The following is a 22448-nucleotide window of genomic DNA, read 5'->3' on the forward strand; positions in this document are numbered from 1 at the left end:
CAATATCAAGTTGTTTTATTCATCTGAACATAAAGGCATAGTTGGAATGTGCCCTATCCATGATGAAAACAGGCTGCACAGATTAGATCAGTGTTTTCCAAACAGCCTGTCTCCGGTTGTTGCAAAACTACAACTCCCAGCATGCCCGGACAGCCAACGGCTGTCCGGGCATGCTGGGAGTTGTAGTATTGCAACAGCTGGAGACACGCTGTTTGGAAAATACTATTAGATGATGGCATCAAACTAATCCTTTTAGATGGTGCAATGTCCACTGACCTATAGAATTACAAGGCCTAACCTGAGTGGTGGTGAAGTCCAGATTAGTCCGATCCATAAAACAAATTCACTGTTCGTCTCCACGGCAAATACAGGATGAAAGCTCTTTAAAAAGATGGCGATAGCTCCTTCTACACTGGAAGTCCATTCAGCAGCACACCAGGAGGCGAGATGTTCTTCTGCTTGTGACCACCTTATCGTCGGTCATGGGTGCCAGATTTCCTCTTGCCAGCTAATAAATGTTTGGGCTTCAGATCAAACACGTGTCTGTCAGCTTCTCCTTTCTTGCTCAGTCTGTTCATTTTCCTCTGAGATTTCTTCATGATGGTCTTTGCTTTCTTGGCCATCTAGTAGATATAAAGGAAATTTATCATGAGATGCTGCAGCATGTACGTGTCTGGAACTACGCAAAACCCTTTTTGTTAAAGGGGTACTCCACTAGAAATTTTATTTTTTTTAAATCAACTGGTGCCAGAAAAAAAAAATATTTGTAAATTACTTATATTAAAAAAAATCTTAATCCTTCCAGTATTTATCAGCTGCTGTATGCTCCACAGGCGGGAAAGGGGTGCTCCAGGAAGCATTAATAGTTCTAGTTAGGATAGTCAATGTTTGACCAGTTTGGATCCTACTGTTCCTACAATCATGACATCCCCTTTATTATTATCAGCAGGGGTCAAGCTCTGGTCAAACACTGATTGCCTAGGCAAAACTACAGCTCCTAGCATGCCTGGACAGCCTCCATGCTGGGAGTTGTAGTTTTGCAACAAATGGTCATGAATGTTCAACCCTAGAGAACCCCCTTAAATAAATATAATGCATGAGACAGCCAGGCAGTAATTTCTGCACTGGAATCTATATGAAGTTAACCAGTCATACATAGTAATAGGGGCACCCACCTTTGCATCACGAACCCCAGACTGGTCTCGCGGGGGCTTGGAGTTGCTTCGGCTGCGAGTGACAGATGCTGGTGGTTCAGACTCTTCCCGCTTACGTTTCCTTTGTAAACTCCTGGATCTGGCTTGCACTGCATAGTGGCTCTGAAAGGAATGGAGGACATGAAAACTACTGGTGGAAATGTGATTACTTAACATTTTCTACTTTCCACTTAAACATGGACATTTTTTCGGAACAATTCTGCAAGGACTGCATTGCTGTTAATGGGGATGGCACAAGTCAGCATGGCTAGAGTGGGTTCACACTACGTTTTGAAGATACGGTCACCGGATCCGGCCCGTATCTCATTCATTTGAATGAGCCAACCAGAGTCAGATAGTGACTCCGTATCCTGTTTTGTGCCCAGACCTAAAACCGTGGTATGCCGCATGCATCGGCAGCTGCATAAGGAATATCCATATTGTGTGTTGTATTTTTGTATTATAATTTATTATTATGTTTACTATTTTTATTATTCCTAATGACTACTACATAAAATAGGGACCCAAAAGGCAAAATTTACCCAGGAAAACATTCTCCTCTCAGGCAGCCCCCATGTAGTGAACCAACTACTAGTGTTCAGCTACTAAAATCTTCAACTAACTGCGGTTGTCACATGGGGTAGTTTTGGGTGAATTCACTACAGGAAAAATTAATGGGGTATTCAAGCCTTTAACACTTCTCTATCCAATTGGAATAGAGTGGCTTCAGCTTGTGTACACACTCCATTAATGTTCTATTACATTAATGTTCTATTACACCCAAAGTCGTCAATTACCGACTATGTAGCATAAGGTTGTACTCCAGAAACGCGCTCTTTGCAGCAGCAGATTTTCCCTTCGGCCAATAGAGAAGAGTGTGATTGCAGAAAAGAACTTAAAAAAAATAAATAAAAAATAATAATAATAATTTCTTACCTCGTTCTTCTCATCCATATCGAGCCCAAGCTCACCCATCTCTTTCTCTAATGTCTTGCGTTGCACCTGTTAATAGAATATAATGCATGCCTTTATTTGTATTCTTGCAATAATTCTAGGATGATAGATGCTCCGGTCTCTCTCCTATATGTCAGGAGAATATCCTGCCTATATAGTGGTCCCTCAACATACGATGGTAATTAGAGATGAGCGAACTTATAGTAAATTCGATTCTTCACAAACTTCTCGGCTCGGCAGTTGATGACTTATCCTGCATAAATTAGTTCAGCTTTCAGGTGCTCCGGTGGGCTGGAAAAGGTGGATGCAGTGCTAGGAAAGAGTCTCCTAGGACTGTATCCACCTTTTCCAGCCCACGGGAGCACCTGAAAGCTGAACTAATTTATGCAGGAAAAGTCATCAACTGCCGAGCCGAGAAGTTCGTGAAGAATCAAATTTACTATAAGTTCGCTCATCTCTACTGGGAATTCGTTCCAAATGAACAATCGTTTGTTGAAACCATCGTATGTTGTAGGATCCGTGCAATGTAAAGTATAGGACAGCTGGGTGCTGTAGTTTGCAACATCTGGAGGTCCGCAGGTTGTAGACCACTGGTAGAGGAAGTTGTACTCACGTGTCCCCGCCGCTCCGGACAGTCACCGCTGCCCGGGATGTCGCCGCGTCCCCGACGCTCTGGCAAGGCCTCTGCTTCCCCAGCATCCGCGCTCTCCGTCGCCGCCATCACGTCGCTACGCACGCCGCTCCTATTGGATGACGGGACGGCGTGCGCAGCGACGTGAAGACGACGATAGAGAGCGCCAACAATGCAGGGGATCCCGAAGAGGACGCGCCGGAGCCCCGAGGACAGGTAAGTGATCATCAGCGGACCACACGGGTCACCGTAAACAGCTATCTGGTGGCAGCTGAAGCAGTCTGCGCTGCCGGATAGCCGTTTATTCGATGGCCCCGACATACAAAAGCATCGTATGTTGATGCTGCCTTCAACATGTGATGGCATCTCAGAGTGATCGTATGCTGAAATTATCGTACATCGAGGCCATCGTAGGTAGAGGGGTCACTGTATTAAACAATTATGCAAATTTGCAATCCATGAACCATTAATTTTTCCCCCCCAAAGGCTGTCTGGGCATGCTGAGGGTTGTAGTTTTGCACAGCTAGAGGCACCCTGGCTGGGAAACACTATTAGAGGATAGTGAAATGAGACCTTTACTCACAGCCAGAGGCCCATGCCCCCTTCTTTATAAGGTTCAGCCATAATCCTTACTGGACACCTCGATTTTAGGGCCCTTACCTTCTTAGCAGTCCTCGGAAGCCGTGGCCCATGAATATCTTTTTCTCTTGATGCAAGAACCTTTAGTTTTTTCTTATCACGAATCTGCTGAGCGAGCTGGCGAATCTCTGCCATTTCTTCGTCGTCGCTTTCCATGTCGCTGTCATATTCCCCAGCTTTTTCCTTTAAGTCCTCCTCTTTTTCCAAGTCTTCTAATTTCTAACAAAATAAAGAAAAGGATGGTGGGGGGGGGTGCACTTATTTTAAATCACAAATATTACTATACACAGAAATTTTCCTCCTATAATCAAAGGCTTTAACAGTACTCACTATAACCAGAAATGGTACTACTGCTGTGTATGGCATTGCTTCCCTTCCCCATTACAATGAATAGGGCAATGCAATACTGGGCAACCCATGGGAAAGTGTCGGAGATTATGTAGATCAGTGTTTCCCAACCAGGGTGCCTCCAGCTGTTGCAAAACTACAACTCCCAGCATGCCCAGACAGCCTTCGGCTGTCTGGGCATGCTGGGAGTTGTAGTTTTGCAACAGCTGGAGACACCCTGGTTGGGAAACACTGATGTAAATAATGTGGATAACAAGGTATTATAGAAATTGTAAAAGTGAGAAAGTCAAAGGTCAGACCCCACCGATCATAAAGTGATGGCATACCCTGTCAATACATCAACACAAGATATAGAAATTCTTTAAAAAGTAGCCTATACATCTATAAGCTCTAAATAGGATCCCGTATCCTATTACTCACCTTCATGATATCAGGATCTATGTAATCTGCAATGTTATGTCCCTCCCAGACTTCTGGGATCTTGTCGTACTTGTCTGATGGATTCATTAGGTCCCAGTATTCTTTAAAATGAAATATAAAGAATTAAAACTTCAACTTGTGAATAGGCAGAACACTGAAGCACCTCAGACTAAACAAAGTTATTGTGCTAAGAGTGTTCCCGTCTTCACCTTTATTTTTTTATTTATTTATTTATTTTTTTAAATCAACTGGTGCCAGAAAGTTAAACAGATTTTAAATTACTTCTATTCAAAAATCAAAATCCATCCAGGACTTATCAGCTTCTATTTGCTCCACAGGAAGTTATTTTCTTTTTGAATTTCCTTTTCAGTCTGACCACAGTGCTCTCTGCTGACACCTCTGTCCATTTTAAAAACTGTCTGGAGCAGGAGAGGTTTGCTAAGGAGATTAGCTCCTACTCTAGACAGTTCCTGATATGGACAGAGGTGTCAGCAGAGAGCACTGTGGTCAGACAGAAAGGAAATTCAAAAAGAAAAGAGCTTCCTATGGAGCAAATAGAAGCTGATAAGTACTAGAAGGATTAAGATTTTTAAATAGAAATAATTTACAAATCTGTTAAATTTTTTTGGAAACAATTGATTTATAAAAAAAAAATATATAAATAAATAAAAAAAATATATTTTCCAGGGGTGCCCCCTTTTAAATCAGACATGGCATACAAGGCTTATCCACCACAGTATCACTATATTTGTGGCATATATCCATGACACTGGGACTCCAAAAATACCTGATTTATCTACAGATTTATGTAGGGCAACCACTGTGTCTCCAGCTGTTGCAAAACAGCCTTTGGCTGTCTGGGCATGCTGGAAGTTGTAGGTTTTCAACAGCTGGAAGCACCCAGGTTGGGAAACACTGATGAAGGGGTAAGCACTGGCACAGACTAGGGGACATTTGTGCTACAAAAGTTGAGGAGGACACTTACTCTGCAGATCCAGGACATAGTCATCGCCCATCTCTATTTCCAAATCTCTCTCCTAAAAGAAACAAAAAGAAGAAAAAAAGTTTAATTGTCCTTTAGGCCATGTTCACACAATTTTGTTCACAGGATTTTGACAGAACTTAGGTGCAGATTCGGGGCCTAACTGTGCATTAACACTATAAAATGTCTACCTGGAGAAATTCAGGGGAGGGTGGGGGAGGGGGGGGCATTCAGTGCACAGCAGCACAGACTTATTTAGTTTGTGCTACAACTGCTCGGACATAATCATTGACGGCAATGCATATTGGGGCCGCTGACGGAATAAACGTGCCTAATCCTGATTTCACGTAAACCGACATTCTCTAGACAACCTTAACCCATTAAGGACCCATTGCATTTTTGTTTTTTCTTCCTTACCTTCTAAAAATCATAACTCATTTTCATCTACAGACCCATATCAGGGCTTGTTTTTTGCGTCATCAATTTTCCTTTGTAATGACATCACTCATTTTACCATATAAATGTACGGGGCAACCAAAAAAACATTACGTGGGGAAATTGAAAAGAAATACATACGTTTGGGAAGGTTTTGTTTTCATGCTGTACACTTTATGGTAAAAAATGACATGTTTTCTTTATTCTGTGGGTCAATATGATTAAAATGATACCCATGTTATATGCTTTTCTATTCTACCGCTTAAAATTGTTTGAGATTTATTTATTTTTTTAACAAAATTATAATGTTTAAAATAACCCTATTTTGTCCACCTATAACTCATTTTTCCGTATACGGGGCGGTATGAGGGCTAATTTTTTGCACCGTGATCTGAAGTTTTTATTGGTACCACTTTTGCTTATACTTAACTTTTTAATCAAAAAAGCTGAAATTTTGGACAATTTTTTTACGTTTACGCCGTTCACCATACGGTATAACATTATATTTTAATAGTTCGGACATTACGCATGCGGCAATACCAAATATGTTTATTAATTTTTTTATTCATGCTTTTTGGGGTTAAATGGGAAAAAGGGATTATTGATATTTTTACAGGGGGAGGGGATTTTCACATTTTTTTTATTTTTATTTTTAAACACTTTATGTCCCCATAGGGGACTATTTATAGAAATAAGTTGATTGCTAATACTGTTCAGTGGGCATAGCACTGATCAGTATTATCGGCGATCTCAGACCAGAGCAAAAGACCCGTGGAGACGGCTGGATGATGGGACACTCGCGGCAGCTCTTTGGGCGATCCGATCATCCATTTTAAGTGCCACATTGCCGTGATCTGTACTGATTACGGCATCTGAAGGGTTAATGGCGGACATCAGCTTGATCACAGATGTCCGCCGTTACCTGCCGTGCATGACGCGAGAACCGGTCCGATACTCTCGGTCATTACAGAGCATAAATGTACGTCATGGTGCGCTAAGTACCACGCCACCATAACACATATTTACGTCGATTGTCATTAAGGGGTTAAAGGGGTACTCTGCCCCTAGACATCTTCTCCCCAATCCAAAGGATCGCGGGGAGTCCGGCTACTGGGAACCCCTGCGATCTCCGGGCCAGCGCGGTGGTGAAAAGGATGCTTGAGGCTTCTGTGTTTGTGACGTCATGCCCCCTCCATTCATGTCTACTTAGCTGTCACGCCTCCTCCCATAGACCTGGATGGTGGGGGGCATAGCAGCTGTGGTTATCCAGCTTGGAATGGAGTTCGCTCCGTGCACCAGATGACAGGGGTGCCACGCCGGAGATTGTGGGGTTCCCCAGCGGCCCGACCCCCACGATTGGACTTCTTATCCCGTATCATTTGGCTAGGGGATAAGATGTTTAGAGGCGGAGTATCCCTTTAACATACGTTTTCAGCTACACATACACCTATTAAAAAAATGGGTGAACTTACCAATTTCTTCTTTGGTGTATTGGTATCCATACGTTTCTTTCTTACTAAAGCGCCCTCTGGAATGAAGGGTGGCCTCTCCTAAAAACAAGTCAAGCGTTTATATTACCTTAACAATAGTTTATAGAACATTTTTCCTTTTTAGAAATGAGCCAAACAAGCAAACTGCTTTTTCTGCATAAAGATAGTGTAGCAAGTAGAGGCTAAAAGAGTTAACTGAAGAAGTGCTGTAGTATGAGAGGCTGCATACAAAGTCTTATTTCTGAGTGTATGTTCAGTATTGTCAGGAGATTCCAGCAGTACATTAGTCAGTCACAATACCTCCACACTGTCAAAATGGGATGCAAAGTATCTGAGCTTGGACAGGCACAGGCCTTATTAAAGGGGTACACCACCTCTAGTTACAAACCTCCAACACTGCAGCCGGTGCTCTGAAGGAATGCCGGGTGCAGCAGGGAGATCGTGGGGGTCCACAGCGGCGGGACCCCCGTAATCAGACATCTTATCCCCTATCCTTTTGATAGGGGGTAAGATGTCTAGGGGTGAATTACCCCTTTTAAGGTCAGTAACTCGATTGTAGTCAGCTAGTGACTAAGTTTTCTGAACGTATCAGAGTTTTGTCTCAGACTGTGAAGTGCTGCAAGCCACTTCAGTCAAGTCCAAACCAAAACTTGTATACGCTTGGTAAATGACCCAAACGTAGTCACTAGCGGAGTCAATGCCAGTCCGAGCACAGATACGTTGGCAAGTTTTACAACGTATGCGTACCTTAAAGCGTACCCATCAGATCCAACAAAAAGACTTAAAATATATCACTCAGTACCTAATCCTGACCATGTACATCTAATTTCTATGTGTCTTATCACCTTTACTTATTTATTTATTACACTTTTAATTTAGCTCACTAGTCTGAATTCCTCTCAAAGGGAGGGGGTGTGGCCTCACTGTGCAGGTCTCCGCCCCCTCCCTCAGTATGCTGTCTGCTCACATCTCCCCTAACATTAACAAAACTACAAGTCCCAGCTTGTCCTTATGGACAGTAGTGGGACACAAGCTGACAGCTGCGCTCACAGCTGTCAATCAAGGAAGTGTGTCCATGACATACGTGATGATGCATGGACACAGCAGGACTAGTATTGTGTCCAAGCAGGCAGGGGGGGCAGTTGTTTGACTGGCTTTTTCAGAATGAAATACTGAAAATGTTCTAATGAAAGCAATTGCAAAACCTATTGGTTCTGCATGCTTTACAACATATCAAAAGTTTTTGTATCGGACAGTGCCCATTTAATGGTCTATTCACACGTTCAGTATTCTGTGCAGATTTGATGCGCAGATTTCAATGTAAACTGAACACAGCTTGAAATCCTGCGCATCAAATCTGCGCAGAACACTGTACGTGTGAATAGACCCTAAAGGAACAAATTGCAATGTGAACAGAGCCTAATCTGCACACGGAAATAAAGTCAATCTGCTATTCCTGACCAACATGAGAAGACCGTCACTATCTCACCTTCTCGTCTCTCTTTGTTGGTACAGCCAGGTGCAGCCTGTTAAGAACATCATTCACTTTGTTCCCCTTCATCTTGGTTTCCACTCTATGAGCCAACAGTCTATCACAAGCCTGAAATATCAGAAAAGAGAAATTCATGTTCTATTCTTCAGAGCCCAAATCTATGATCAACAATTACAAGGAGAACAAACCTCAGTCTTTACTTGAATGACGCCTTCCTCTGTGAGGGTGCTGGTCTCGATCACTGGCAAGCCCTCATTCTCCAAGTCTTTGAAGATTTTCTGCATAAACAGTGATGTGTTAGGCTACATTCCCATCACCATTTTGACATACATACGCGTTTTATATGAGTTTATTTCCCTAATCGGGAAACAAAAAACTTACACAACCTTACGTATTTTAATGCCTACTCGTTTTGCATTGAATACGGAGATATAAAATCTGCATAGGGTTTTTATAACATCATGAAAGACTCCTAAACCAGACAGAACTGAGCCTGGTATATAAAAAAATAAAAAGGCCAAAAAACGTACAGGTACAAAAACGTACACAACTGGATACATCTACTTGTGTACGTTTTTGTATAAGAAGGTCAATATATACATTTTGCAATGCAGCTGTATATGGTTTTCACATAGAAAGCAGTATACAGCAACAGTATTTCCAGCAATCATTAATAAAATACACCAGTGTTTCCCAACCAGGGTGCCTCCAGTTGTTGCAAAACTACAACTCCCAGCCTGCCCGGACAGCCAAAGGCTGTCCGGGCAGGCAGGGAGTTGTAGTTTTGCAACAACTGGAGGCACCCTGGTTGGGAAACCCTACAATACACAGAAATCCAAGCACAAACAAACATGTTAAGCCCTCCTAAACAAATCCAAACCCCACACAATTTCAAGTGGTGTTCCTAGATGTTCCTTGTCATTAAGTATTTGTTAGCAATTATTTATATGTAGTTACTTCAGTTTTCTGAAATCTCAGTAAAACCAAGTTCATATTTTGTAATCGTTTTTGGATGACTGATGGTCTCTTATTCTTATTAGTTTTACTTTAGGGACTATTCCTAAGGGACAAAACTGTTGGTGCAATCCAGGAGGCCTTACACCTTATGTTTTAAAGAGGTTATGCAATATCACAAAACGTATCCCCAATCAGCAGGATTCCATTGCCCGGACCCCTGCGATATCCTGCACGGCGCCATGGCAGAGCTGTGTTCACCACAGCATGGAGCGGCGGCCAACATGCCCCCCCCCCCCCCCCTCCATGTACCCCTATGGGAGAGCTGGAAATACAGCGATCTGGTATCTCTGGCTCTCCCAAAGAAATGCATGGAAGGGGCATGTCGGCCGCAGCTCCATGCTGCGGTGGACACAGCTCCGGCATGGGGAGAGCCGGGGCGCCGAGCAGCATATCGCGGGGGGCTTCAGTGGTCGGATCCCTCATGATCAGACACTTATCTGGATAGGGGATAAGTTGTCCTACACTGCAGTAATCCTTTAACGATGCAATATGTCAGGAACCACCTCATTTTGAGAATAGACAGCAGGACTGCCATAGGCTGATCTACAACCAGTTCAAAGACCATTCCAACTTGGACAGTCCAGATGTCAATATGCAAGGACTGACACCTCGTTCTCCCTCTTCACTTGACGTGTATTATCTTAAAATAAAGCTTCAGACCTATTTCCCAACTTCCTATTCATCATTGTCTGTAGCACTTCATAATTTGACTTTTTTTTTATATAATGTGTGTAGGAATGTTAGCGTAGCATGTAGTATGATGTATAGTGTAGGGCAGTGTTTCCCACCCAGGGTGCCTCCAGCTGTTGCAAAACTACAACTCCCAGCACACCCTGGTTGGGAAACACTGGAATAGTGGAAACACTGGAAACCTGTGCTGAATATTTTCTGCAGAACTACCTGCTAAGGTACAGTATGTCCTATAGGTTTCACATACCTGTTGTTCCTCGGTGAGTTCAGAGGCACGTTTCACGTCACATTTATTCAGAACCATAATAAGAGGCTATAAAAAAAAAAAAGCAATGATACAATAAGATTGTAGTTTCATTTGGTTGTGTTATAAAGTCTGTATCCTGCATAGGACAACCGGACTCACTTTATTGGCGAACAGAGGACGGATGTTGTTGAAGAGTTCCATCTGCTGCTCTATAGTGTGACCACACTGCTCAGAGACATCCATGACATACAGGACGGCAGCCCTGAGGTGAGCCAGGGCCGTGATGGCCTGCATCTCAATGGTATTCCTCTCCTCCAGGGGATGATCCAGAATCCCAGGGGTGTCCACTACCTGCAATGTGTCATATGAGGAAAGTCAGTCACTTAACAACAGGTCATTCACATTAGAGCTTCAAATGTAAAAGAGTACTGATAAAAAGCAACATATATGGAAGATGCATTCGCTTTAGGGAAAGTGGATCGCTCCACCTGGCTGTTCAACTCACCATTTACTGCAGAATTAAGTTTGCTTGAAGAGTACTGACGTGAAGAATAGGGAATAAGTGTCTGATAACGGGGGGTTCATCTGCTGGGACCCCCCGTGATCTCCTACCTGGTGCTCCAGCTCTCCTCCCACACTGCTCTCTGCACGCACCCTCCATTCATCTCTATGGGAGAGCTGGATGAATAGAGGGTGCGTCAATCCTCGCTCTTTGCAGTAGGAGGACCTGGAGTGGCGGGCAGTCCAAAAGGCCGGAACCCCCTGACCCCCAAACCCCAGCGATCAGACACGCAGGGGTGTGTTTCCCAACCAGGGTGCCTCCAGCTTTTACAAAACTACAACTCCCAGTATGCCCGGACAGCCGTTGGCTGTCCGGGCATGCTGGGAGTTGTAGTTTTGCAACAGCTGGAGGCCCCCTGGTAGGGAAACACTAACTTATGGGGGGAAAAAAATTGTCCTTCACTGCAGTACTTTTAAAGACCTTATTCACATCGGCTCAGTTTATCTGAATGGTCCATCGGGTCATGTTTATTTAGTAGGATTCAATCTACAAGCAGTGATTTTTTTCCCTTGCTCAGGACTCGCTATTTAAACAGATTATGCAATGAAGCTCCCGACAAATGTGAAGATAACCATAGAGATTGGCTTCTCAATGCTTTCTAACAGATCAAACCCTGCCGACAAAGTTGAACCCAGCTTTATATTGCTTCTAAATGAAATTCCATCATCAATAGGGGTTTACATTACCCAAATACATGTTAGAGAGAGGTGCATGCAGTGCTCCATGCTGTACAGCACACCCACCTGCCAGCGGAGGTATCTGTAATCCATGTGGCCCACAAACAATGACTTGGTAGTGAATGCATATGGCTGTACCTCTACATCCGCCCTGGTCACCTGAAAAGCAAAAGCATCTCCAGTTACAAGGGAATCATTGTCTTATCACTCAATAAAAACCTAATATTAACTTTATAGTGTAACTTATTACATATTAAAAGAAGGTAGTACTGGGATGTGTAATCTATTCCTTTCACATTGTCTGTATTGTGCCTAATGTACCTGCTGCTCACACTGTTTAATACAAGACTGTAGAAATACTTTGGGATTTACTTAATCAAAGGGGTTATCCAGGAATAGAAATAGAGTTTCTTTCTAAACCAGCACCACCCATGTCTTCAGGTTGTGTGTGGTATTAAAACGTGGCGCCTTTCACTTCAATCAAACAGCTGCAATACCACATACAAACTGTTGACTGGGTTGGTGCTGTATTTTTAAAAAATCATCTGTTTTCTTACTCCTGGATAACCCCAAATCCACTATTACATCTATTTAATTTCACCATCAGTTAGGATACAGCTAGAAATGAGCGAATTTACAGTAAATTTGATTCGTCACGAACTTCTCGGCTCGGCAGTTGATGACTTATCCTGCATAAATTAGTTCAGCTTTCAGGTGCTCCGGTGGGCTGGAGACTCTTTCCTAGGACTGTATCCACCTTTTCCAGCCCACCGGAACACCTGAAAGCTGAACCAATTTATGCAGGATAAGTCATCAACTGCCGAGCCGAGAAGTTTGTGACGAATTGAATTTAGTGTAAATTCGCTCATCTCTAGATACAGCTATAGAGCTGTACGTCACATAGCGACACTGCGTCCTAACTCTGCAGTACCCATAAATTTTGTTGCAGCCTTTTTTTTTTTTTTAAAGTACCTGTCATGATCTTGTTAAATGTTCTAATCCTCCCCGATCACTGCCCCCTTCATGATAAACCGCCTCCTTCTTTTATTTTTAAGTTTTCTACCTTGATATTGTTCTGTATTTTCTGCTCAGTCTCAGTCAGATTCACAGACTGGGAAGGGGCGTTCCCCAGCAGTCATGACATCATCTAAAGCCATACAGGGGAGAACTCCCTCACTCTGCTACACACAGCCCAGAGCAGTTCAGTGTGAGATGAGCTATGATTGGCTAAGGCTGCACCCCCCCCCCCTCAGCACTCCAGACTGCATTTCCTGATTTTGGACTTCTGCCAGGCCAGCAGGAGTCCAAAGTCTGTGCAAGAGAAGGGGAGAAATTTGCTCTGGACAAGTAGTGAGACCCCTAGTGGCAGCTTTTTTTTTAACACAAATAAAACATAGAAAACTTATTTGTATTTTTTTTAAACAAAGTACATTAGAAAGATTTTAAAATTTATAAGGAGTGCAATAGCAAAAATTTGTATTAGTCACAGTGCCCATTTAAGTATAGTCCAAGTTGCACTTATTAAACTATGGCTCAGATGGCCATCAGTACAGACAGATGGGTTGTGCTGCTGTCCACAGTGTAAACGATACTGATAGCTTATGAATACAAATGTCATATGAATTGGTAACAATGATATGAATTCTTTTTAGGCAGTAACCTAACATAGTAATGTCCACATTTAGAGATATGTTACTCTTAGCTTGCTGCGGGTCTATACTGCACCTCTGTGCTGCTCTGATTTTCTACACAGACACCAAAAAATATCCCTAAACTCTCGCAAGCTATATAATAGAAGTCTGCAAAGAGTTTGTATGTTCTCTCGTGTTTACGTGGGTTTCCTCCAACACTACAAAAACATACTGATATGTTAAGATTGTGAGTGCCAATTTGAGTGTAAAGCGCTGCGGAATCTGTGTGCGCTATATAAATAATGATATTTCTCATCTAGCAAAACTGTATTCTGTATTAGGGAATATGGTGTCTTATAGTGATCAGGAGCCTTTAAATCAGTGTTTTTCACCCAGGGTGCCTCCAGCTGTTGCAAAGCCACAATTCCCAGCATGCCTGAACCGCGCAAGGCGGTCCGGGCATGCTGGGTATTGTAGCTTTGCAACAGGTGAAAGAACACTGGTTGGGAAACACTGATTTAGGTAAAGCTAGCTACATAGGAGCCAGACAAATCACTCTATACCAGATAGGCCCGTCTAACAATGTGTGCACAATATGACGTTATCCCTACTGCCCTAAAAAAATTATGTATTGTAATAACCTTATTTATGAAGCTGGATTTTCCAACATTTGGGTAGCCGCAGAGAAGCAGGGTGCGTGTGTTGGGGTCAATGGTTGGCAAACGGGACAGATGTTGACGCACTGTCAAAAGAAAAAAAGAAAAAAGTTAAATCCAAACTTTACTGTGTAACCCCCTGGGAACTCAGGGTTTTTCCACTTTCGTTTTATCCTTCTTACATTTTAAGAATCATAACCCCTTCAATTTTGCACCTAAAATTCCATATTATGGATATTTTTTTGTGCCACCAATTCTACTTTGCAGTGACAGTCATTTTACCAAAAAATTAACGGCGAAGCAGAAAAAAAAATTAAGTGTGCAAAAAAATTTAAGCAAAAAATTCCATTTTGTAAATTTTTGGGGGGCTTTTGTTTCTACGCAGTAAATTTTTGGGTAAAAATGACAACTTATCTTTATTCTGTAGGTCCATACGATTAGATTTTTGTTTTGGTTTGATTTTGTCTTATCTCTAGAAAAAAAATAACTGCATGCACGAGAATTAACACGCATAAAATGTTCATCTTTTGACCCCTATAACTTATTTTTCCGCGTACGGTCCTGTATGAACGCTCATATTTTGCACTATGATCTGAAGTTTTTTTTTTTTTTTAAAACACATTTTATTTCAGTTATGCATAATAAACAGAGATCATGAAATATACTCCTTGCAAAGGAGTAAGAAGAGGAAAACTTTTTTTTTTTTTTTTTTTTGTGTAAAAAGAGAAAAGAAAAGAAGAACAATTATTTGCTCATATAGCTCAGCCCATCCAGTCATTGAAAAGTCCTCTCCGAGGCTCGCCACTTCTCCATCGATAAACAGTCCCTGAGATAAGAAGCAATCCGAAAGGTGTGGCGGGCCTCAGGATACAGAAGTCGTTCACGCAATTGCGATAAGTATACAGGAAGATTCATATAGGCCATCATGTAGTACCCTCCATTAAGATCCACATTTGTTGTCACAATGTCCGAGAGCGATGGCATACAATTGACTCTTAGGAAGGTAAGCGTAAGGCACCCAGAGTGTCCCCCAACATACCCATACAATACCATTCCGTTGCGCTAAACGGTCGAACGATTTCTGCAATCTCAGTCGGAGTGTATTGGGAAACAATAAAAACCTTCCACTTTTCAAAGAATTGTTCTGTTTTCGTGGTTTTGTGTCTTTCAGTGTCTAGTTTATCTATTCTGCAATACAATTTCATTTGTGTAATAACCATACCCAAAGTTGGTATTGAGGGTGAAAGCCACGAAGCAAAAAGACAGCGGAGAGCTATGTGCAAGGTGATATGTACCAGTGGGGGGACCCTAGTACCTGGACATCCTGCTATATCCGGGGGACGGAATTGGTGAAACAGCAGGGTTCTGGGTGAATAAGGTAAAATGAGATCCCATACGGTGTTAATGTAAGACATTATCATGTGCCAGTATGTCTTGGTGTGTGTACACGTCCAAATCCCATGCCACAGGTCAGTCAGGGGTGTAGAGCACTTCGGGCAGGATGTTATTCGGTCGGGGAAGTCGGGAGAAGGGAGAATATTGAAACCATAAAGGGCTTTGTGAGCGAGCTTGAAATAAGTTTCCCGCCATCTTTCATTTATTATAAGTCGTTTCACTATGCGCCACCCTTGTAGGATGCAGTCCGAAACGTCATCTCCCGGTATCCATGAGGACCATGAGGAAAAAAGGGTGTTGGTGTCTATGTTGAGTAACTTTCTTCGTAGGACTGGATAAATGGTGGACACAGTTAATCTGTGGGAACCATCCCCTATCACATAATCCAGAGCATGATTTGTTAATTCTATATTTAGGGCCCGCAAGCGGGAAGCAAAAAATGAATGCAGTTGGTTCAGGGGGAATGTATGTGAGGGTGGCAGGTCATATTTCGCCCGTAACATAGATGGGGATAACCAGCAGCTGTTTGATTTTTCCATAAAATCACCGGCTTTCCTCAAACCCTTTTCCGCCCATGTCGCCCTAATCCTGTCAGGTATGTTATGGGGTGCTTCCGGGTGTCCTGATAATGGATGATGTTTTGAAATCAGGAAGGGAAGATGGAACAATTTCCGGACCTCCTTCCATGCCACTATCGTATCTCTCAGAAGAGCAGATCTCCTTACGAGAGGAGGCAACTTCGAGTATGACGTGTGTAGGAGGGCAGATAGAGTCCATGGAGAGGCTAAGTCTGCCTCAAGGTCATAGATGGCATGAAAGGAGGAGCCGTGAATCCAGTCCACCGTGAAGCGAAAGAGGCATGCTAAGTTATAACCCCTGATGTTTGGAAAATTGAGGCCTCCGTCCTGTTTGTCCAGCATCAGTTTGCGTAGGGCAATTCTAGGCCTTTTACCCGCCCATATAAATTTTGTGAATCCCGAATTTAATTTTTTGACATCATCGTGGCGTAGTAGTAAGGGCAGGGTTTGAAGTGGATATAAAAGTCTGGAGAAGCTTATCATCTTCAAGAGATGACAGCGCCCCAGGAATGTAAGAGGAATCGATTTCCATCTTCTCAATTCCGCATGTATTTTTTCAAACAAAGGCGGGTAATTTAGGGTATACAATTTATCCGGTGTACGCCCCAGTTTGATCCCTAAATATGTTATATGAGTGGAGGCAAGTTTTATTCCCAAATCCAAGATCCTCTCCACCCCACGAGGATTTGAGAGGCCCAATGGCAGTAGTTCCGACTTGGAAATATTTATGCGATACCCAGAAAAGTCCCCAAATTGTTTAAGATGTGCCAGAATGCCCTGAAGCGAAGTGCCCGGATCATTAATGAAAAGTAAGATGTCGTCGGCAAACATGGTCAGTTTAACCTGTCGTCTTTTCAGTTTGATCCCATTGTAGATCGAAGAATGTATGAGGGAGCGCGCCAGGGGTTCTATTGCAAGGTCAAATAAGAGTGGGGAGAGAGGGCATCCTTGGCGCGTGCCCCTATACAACTGGAAAGGTGTAGATAAGATCCCTGGGGAATATACCCTTGCAACCGGGGTTCGGTAAACCCCCGATAAATAGGTACGGAACGCTCCCTGAAGACCAATTTTATCCAATACCATCCCCAACCAGTCCCAACGTACATTGTCGAATGCTTTTTCCGCATCAAGTGTGAGCAATGCTGGTTGGTCTCCTGGCTGAGGGTGGTGATGAAGCCTGTCTAAGACTGCCATAACCGTCCGTAAGTTTATTGTAGCCGATCTGTTCCTGATAAATCCCACCTGGTGAGGGCCTATCAGAGAGGGCATAAAGCGGGAAAGGCGATCGGCTAATATTTTGGAAAGTATCTTTACATCCTGATTTAATAATGATATTGGACGGTACGATCCTGGGTCTGAGGGGTCTTTTCCGGGTTTCGGAAGCACTTTTATGTAGGCTAGAGAGGCTTCTTTGGAGAGGTGTCCTGTCGTCATAAAGCTATTAAAGACACCTACCAGCGTTGGTGAAATATGAGTCGACAGGGCCTTGTAAAATTCCCCGGGATATCCATCCGGACCTGGAGCTTTACAGTTGTGTAAATGTTTAATGACTTGATTCACTTCTTCTTCTGTGATCGGGGCATTAAGGATTTCCCGTTGATCCTCCGTCAGTGTAGGCATTTCAATATCAGTTAAAAAGCGTTGGCCGGCAGAATAATCCGACGGGGTGTCTTTATACAAATTCTCATAATATTGTGCTAGGATCCTATTTATATGGTGGGGATTCGTATGAGATTGACCCGTGGAATCTTTCAATTGGATTATATGATGGGGAGCATGACCACCCTTGGCCAAGCGGGCCATGAGACGTCCTGCCTTATTACCATACCGGAAGAGATCTACCTCAAAGTATGATCTTTTTAAACGTTCCTTACGATCGAGCCACGTTTCATACTGGGTTCTAGCATCGTTCCATCTATTTCTAAGTTCTACATTTGGGGATGACACAAATGCTGAGTACGCCTTTCTGAGATTATCCCTAGCTGTTACATAGTTAGTCAAGGCAGTTCGCTTCAGGGCAGACATGTGGGCTATCAATTTACCTCTTAATACCGCTTTTCCCGTTTCCCAAAACAATAGCGAGTCAGTTTTATGTTCTGAATTTAGGGAATCATATTCTAACCACCATCCCCTTAAGAGTTCTAGAAAAGATTAATCTTTGGTTAGCAATGAGGGGAATCTCCATAATATATCCGAGCCTTTTGGGAATGTCGGCTGTAAGGACAAGATTACTGGGGCATGATCAGAGAGTGCCAGTTCCCCAATGTCCACCGTTCGCAGGCGGCCACTCAGATCATCACTGAGGAAAAAATAATCAATCCTTGACCACGAACCATGGGCATTGGAATAATGAGTAAACTCACGATCATCAGGGTGACATAATCGCCAGGCATCCTGCAATCCCAGCTGCTCCATAAAGGTCGGGAGAATTTGGTCGCTGGTCCTGGTGGGTACCGGGCGGGCGCCTACAGATTTCCTATCCACCAAGGGATCCACTACAGAATTGAAGTCACCCCCAAATATTCTACTCAAGTTGGTGTCTGACTGCGTCCTGGTCACTAAGTCTCTATAGAAGGTCGTGTTAGCCCCATTTGGGGCATAGATATTATAAATGCTAAGTATTTCCCCGTGATGATCTATAAGGAGATGGGAAAGTCGCCCTTCAGAGTCTGTGTCGTGGGAAATGAACGTGAACGGGAATGATTTATTAATGAGTGTAAGAACACCTGCCTTCCCCTCTTGAGCTGATGAACCATAAGCATGTCCCACCCATTGCTGCTGCATCCTAAAGAAGTCTAAGTCTGTCAGATGAGTCTCCTGTAGTAAAACTATGTCCGGCTGCATTTTTTTCAGGTGTCTTAAGAACATACGTCTCTTATGAGGTGAACGGAGACCTTTGACATTCCAAGAGATAAAAGATACCATTGCAACTATATTGTCAGGTGACTAAAACAAAATAGCGTTGAAATGTTTGATTGTTCCTGCCATAGTAAGAGTGCTGCAGCAAGAGGTGTCTGATCAAGAGCATGAACGACATATACTGAGGGCTAAGCTTATATTGTAGTGTAATGAGCGTGACTGAACAGGAATAAACTAAGTATCTCTGAACAAAAGAAAACAAAAACCAGGGAAACATAAAAACCTGAACAGAAGGCATCCTCCTGGGAGGCAGGGCTAAACTCCCTACTTCTCTTGGGGTATAGGACTCCCTTTTTTCGGGGGGTGCAGGGGGTGAGCGTGAAAACAGCCACATTGAGAGGATTGACAGCTCCGCCCCCCCATCCCCGACACATCACCCCTCGGACCCCCACAACTGGTATTGTGAAAAAGTGTGCAACTAACTGTTCCCCCCCGTGTTAGCAAGAGTACAAAGCACATTGGCAAACAAGACACAGAAGTGATACTTAATTATTACATGCACGCAAGAAATGCATTAATTAGACAGTGTATTCACATACGACCTGAGAAGGAGATCAGAGCAATAATCACTCCAAACCAGTGGCAAACTGGAACAAGGCAGAATCATAGTCCATCGTCACAGATAATCTCTTCACTCCGGCGAGGATCGACGATTGTCCCCACTACCTCTTCTTGGGGAGCGTAGCCTTTTGCGACGATCTCTTGGGTCCGGTGAGTAGGCTGAGATTCTCGTGGAAGATCTTGAGCAGCGTGGTCCTCTGGGCGAGCGAGATCTCCGGTGTGTTCGCCTCGATGAACGTGGTGTGGATGACTTATGAAGATGGTCCAGGGCCGTTGAAGCAGCTTCAGGAGACTTGAAAACTGAGATGCTGCCGTCAGGGTGAAATACACGCAAAATTGCTGGATATTGTAGTTGGAATCTGTATTTGGCCTTGAATAGAGAAGTGCAGATTGCACTGAAGGCTCTCCGTCGTTTCGCTACTTCCGCCGAATAATCTTCAAATAGAAGAAGGCGCATTCCAAAAAGTTCAAACGGTTGAGACAAGCGCCTGTATGCTTGGAGAATTTCCACTTTATCATTAAAATCTAAAAAGCGGAGGATTACTTGTCGGGGGCGGTGATCCGTCGTCGATGAAGGACCTTGCGATGAAACTGGAGCCTGACCTTGGCCAATGCGGTGCGCCCTCTCTACCCGGCAAGGGTGGTTCAGGCCTAGGGCTTTTGGAAGGACCCTTTCGCAGAATCGCTGTAAGTCCTGAGGCGCCACTGATTCTTTTACTCCCACAATACGGAGATTATTTCTGCGGGATCTATTTTCTAAGTCTTCCATCTTTTCAGAGATCCGCCGGAGTTCCGTTTCGGCCAATTGCAAGCGCTTAGCCGTGGTAGTGTCTGAGTCCTCCAAAGTAGAAATGCGATGCTCAGCTTCCTGCAGGCGGGTGGAATGAGAAGCCACATCAATATGTAGGTTTTGGAGGGTGGACTTCAGAACCTCCTCTACAATATGTTGCACCGTGGGGAACATTTTCTGCGCCACCTTTTCTGCTATTAGTTGGTAGTCAATGCCACCCCCTTCATAAGGTTGCCCCTGGCAGTCTGGGGAGATTTGTGATGCAGGTGGTGCAGCAGGAGTGCTGCATTGCTCTGTGGTATTCATAGTGTCCCCTGATGTAGTAATGTCCATGCCAGTTTCAGCCTCCCTTGGGCTTGGCATATTGGTAGATTTGGCAGCAGTACCTTTGGAAGTGTCCCCTGTGGCGGTCCTCTCCAGGCATTTCGGCTGTTGTTGGGGGAGAGTATATGTCGCCTCCTGCGCTGGCAGGCTGGTCTGTGCGGTCTCAGCGGTGAGCGCGGGCGCCATCTTCGCTGCGCCGCGCTGCTGCGATGAGAGCTCCGGCAGCGTTTGGGGCTGCGGGGCCGGAGTGGCGCTTCGCTGAACGAAGCGATCCATTTTGTACGGTGTCGGGGAGCGGCGGGTGGTGTGCGGGGCTCCCGGGGCGATGATACAGGCCGGTACGTGGCAGATTGCAGCCAGGGATGTGGGAGCTCACCGTCTCAGCCGCCTACATCTCCCGCGCCGGAACCGGAAGTCGATCTGAAGTTTTTATCGGTAACATTTTTGTTTTGATTGGACTTTTTGATTGCTTTTTATTCATTTTTTTGTGCTATAAAGTGTGACAAAAAAAAGACGCTATTTTGGACTTTAGAATTTTTTGGGTTGTACGCTATTGACAGTGCAGTTTAATTAGCAATATATTTTTATAGTTCGGACATTTCCACACGCAGCGATACCACATGTTTATTTTTATTGACAGTTTTTTTTTGGGGGGGGGGAATAGGAAAAAGGGGGTGATTCTTACTTTTATTAGGGAATGGGTTAAATTATCAGTAACTTTTTCCCCACTTTTTTTTTTTTTGCTATGTTATAGCCCCCTCTAGGGGCTATAACATGCATTACATTGATTCCCAACACTGCTCATCGGCATAGAACTACATGTGGATGATCAGTGTTATTGGGACTTGACTTCTCCTGCCTGGATATTATCAGACATGGAGAAGTCAATCGCCGATCAGACGTGCCGGAGGCAGGTAAGGGACCCCCCTGCCCCATCCAGCTGATTGGGACACCGCGGTGTTCCTGACCAGCCCGACTGAGCTGCCGGGATGCAATTTTCTTCAGCTTTAGATGCAGCAATCAACTTTGATCACAGAGTCACAATGATCGGTGCCGCACGCTATTAGCCCAGGGTCCCGGGTTCATTAGCTGCCGGGACCGACCCGATATGATGTGGGGTCACGGCAGAATAGAGGATAAAGGATGCAGAACATCTCTACTGCCCTTCAAACCACTTTTAAAGTTGGACTATTTTGGGGATAGGTTATCAATATTAGATTGGTATCAATATTTGATTTTCTGACTATAGATTTTTTTGTGTGTGCCATGATCAGTATTTTTTTTTTTCTGTACCAATTTGGCGTAAATCAGACTTCTTGATCGCCTTTTATTCCCTGTATTCCTGGGATGGGATCAACTTACCACAATTCCGCACTTGGCAATAACAAATACATTTTTATTTAGTCCCTTCTCAGACTTTCAATATGGAATGGGGTTAATTTCTTAGCGGGTTAGATACATACATATATATATATATATATATATATATATATACACATATACATACACACACACACACATACACGCGTGTCATATACATACACACATTTATTTTTTAACACTTAACCCCACAAGGGGACTTTTATAAGCCATTAATGCATGGCTCATAAAGATCAATACAGGACAAATATCATATATAGATCAGTAAGATCAATAGAAGATCATGGGCAACCATGGAAGGCCAGGTAAGGCCTGTGGCTGCCGTGACTAGAGATGAGCAAATTTACAGTAAATTCGATTCGTCACGAACTTCTCGGCAGTTGAGGACTTTTCCTGCATAAATTAGTTCATCTTTCCGGTGCTCCCGTGGGCTGGAA

General features: G+C 43.6%; 1 protein-coding gene across 1 annotated transcript in view; it reads right to left on the minus strand.

Moving 5' to 3' along the window:
• GTPBP4 (GTP binding protein 4) overlaps positions 1 to 22448 on the minus strand; it is a 30938-nt gene continuing 8490 nt past the window's right edge. Inside the window, exons 5-17 of the mRNA XM_056519525.1 lie at positions 14050 to 14150; positions 11844 to 11936; positions 10698 to 10889; positions 10539 to 10604; positions 8773 to 8862; positions 8582 to 8692; positions 7075 to 7152; positions 5171 to 5222; positions 4186 to 4286; positions 3439 to 3636; positions 2130 to 2195; positions 1176 to 1316; positions 1 to 623 (exon numbers count right to left, since the gene is read on the minus strand). Coding sequence (XP_056375500.1) covers positions 471 to 623; positions 1176 to 1316; positions 2130 to 2195; positions 3439 to 3636; positions 4186 to 4286; positions 5171 to 5222; positions 7075 to 7152; positions 8582 to 8692; positions 8773 to 8862; positions 10539 to 10604; positions 10698 to 10889; positions 11844 to 11936; positions 14050 to 14150 — 1442 coding nt within the window. The 3' untranslated portion in view covers positions 1 to 470. The remainder of the gene's footprint in view (positions 624 to 1175; positions 1317 to 2129; positions 2196 to 3438; positions 3637 to 4185; positions 4287 to 5170; positions 5223 to 7074; positions 7153 to 8581; positions 8693 to 8772; positions 8863 to 10538; positions 10605 to 10697; positions 10890 to 11843; positions 11937 to 14049; positions 14151 to 22448) is intronic.

Source organism: Hyla sarda, chromosome 5 (genome assembly GCF_029499605.1).
Source record: "Hyla sarda isolate aHylSar1 chromosome 5, aHylSar1.hap1, whole genome shotgun sequence".
Taxonomy (NCBI): Eukaryota; Metazoa; Chordata; class Amphibia; order Anura; family Hylidae; genus Hyla; species Hyla sarda.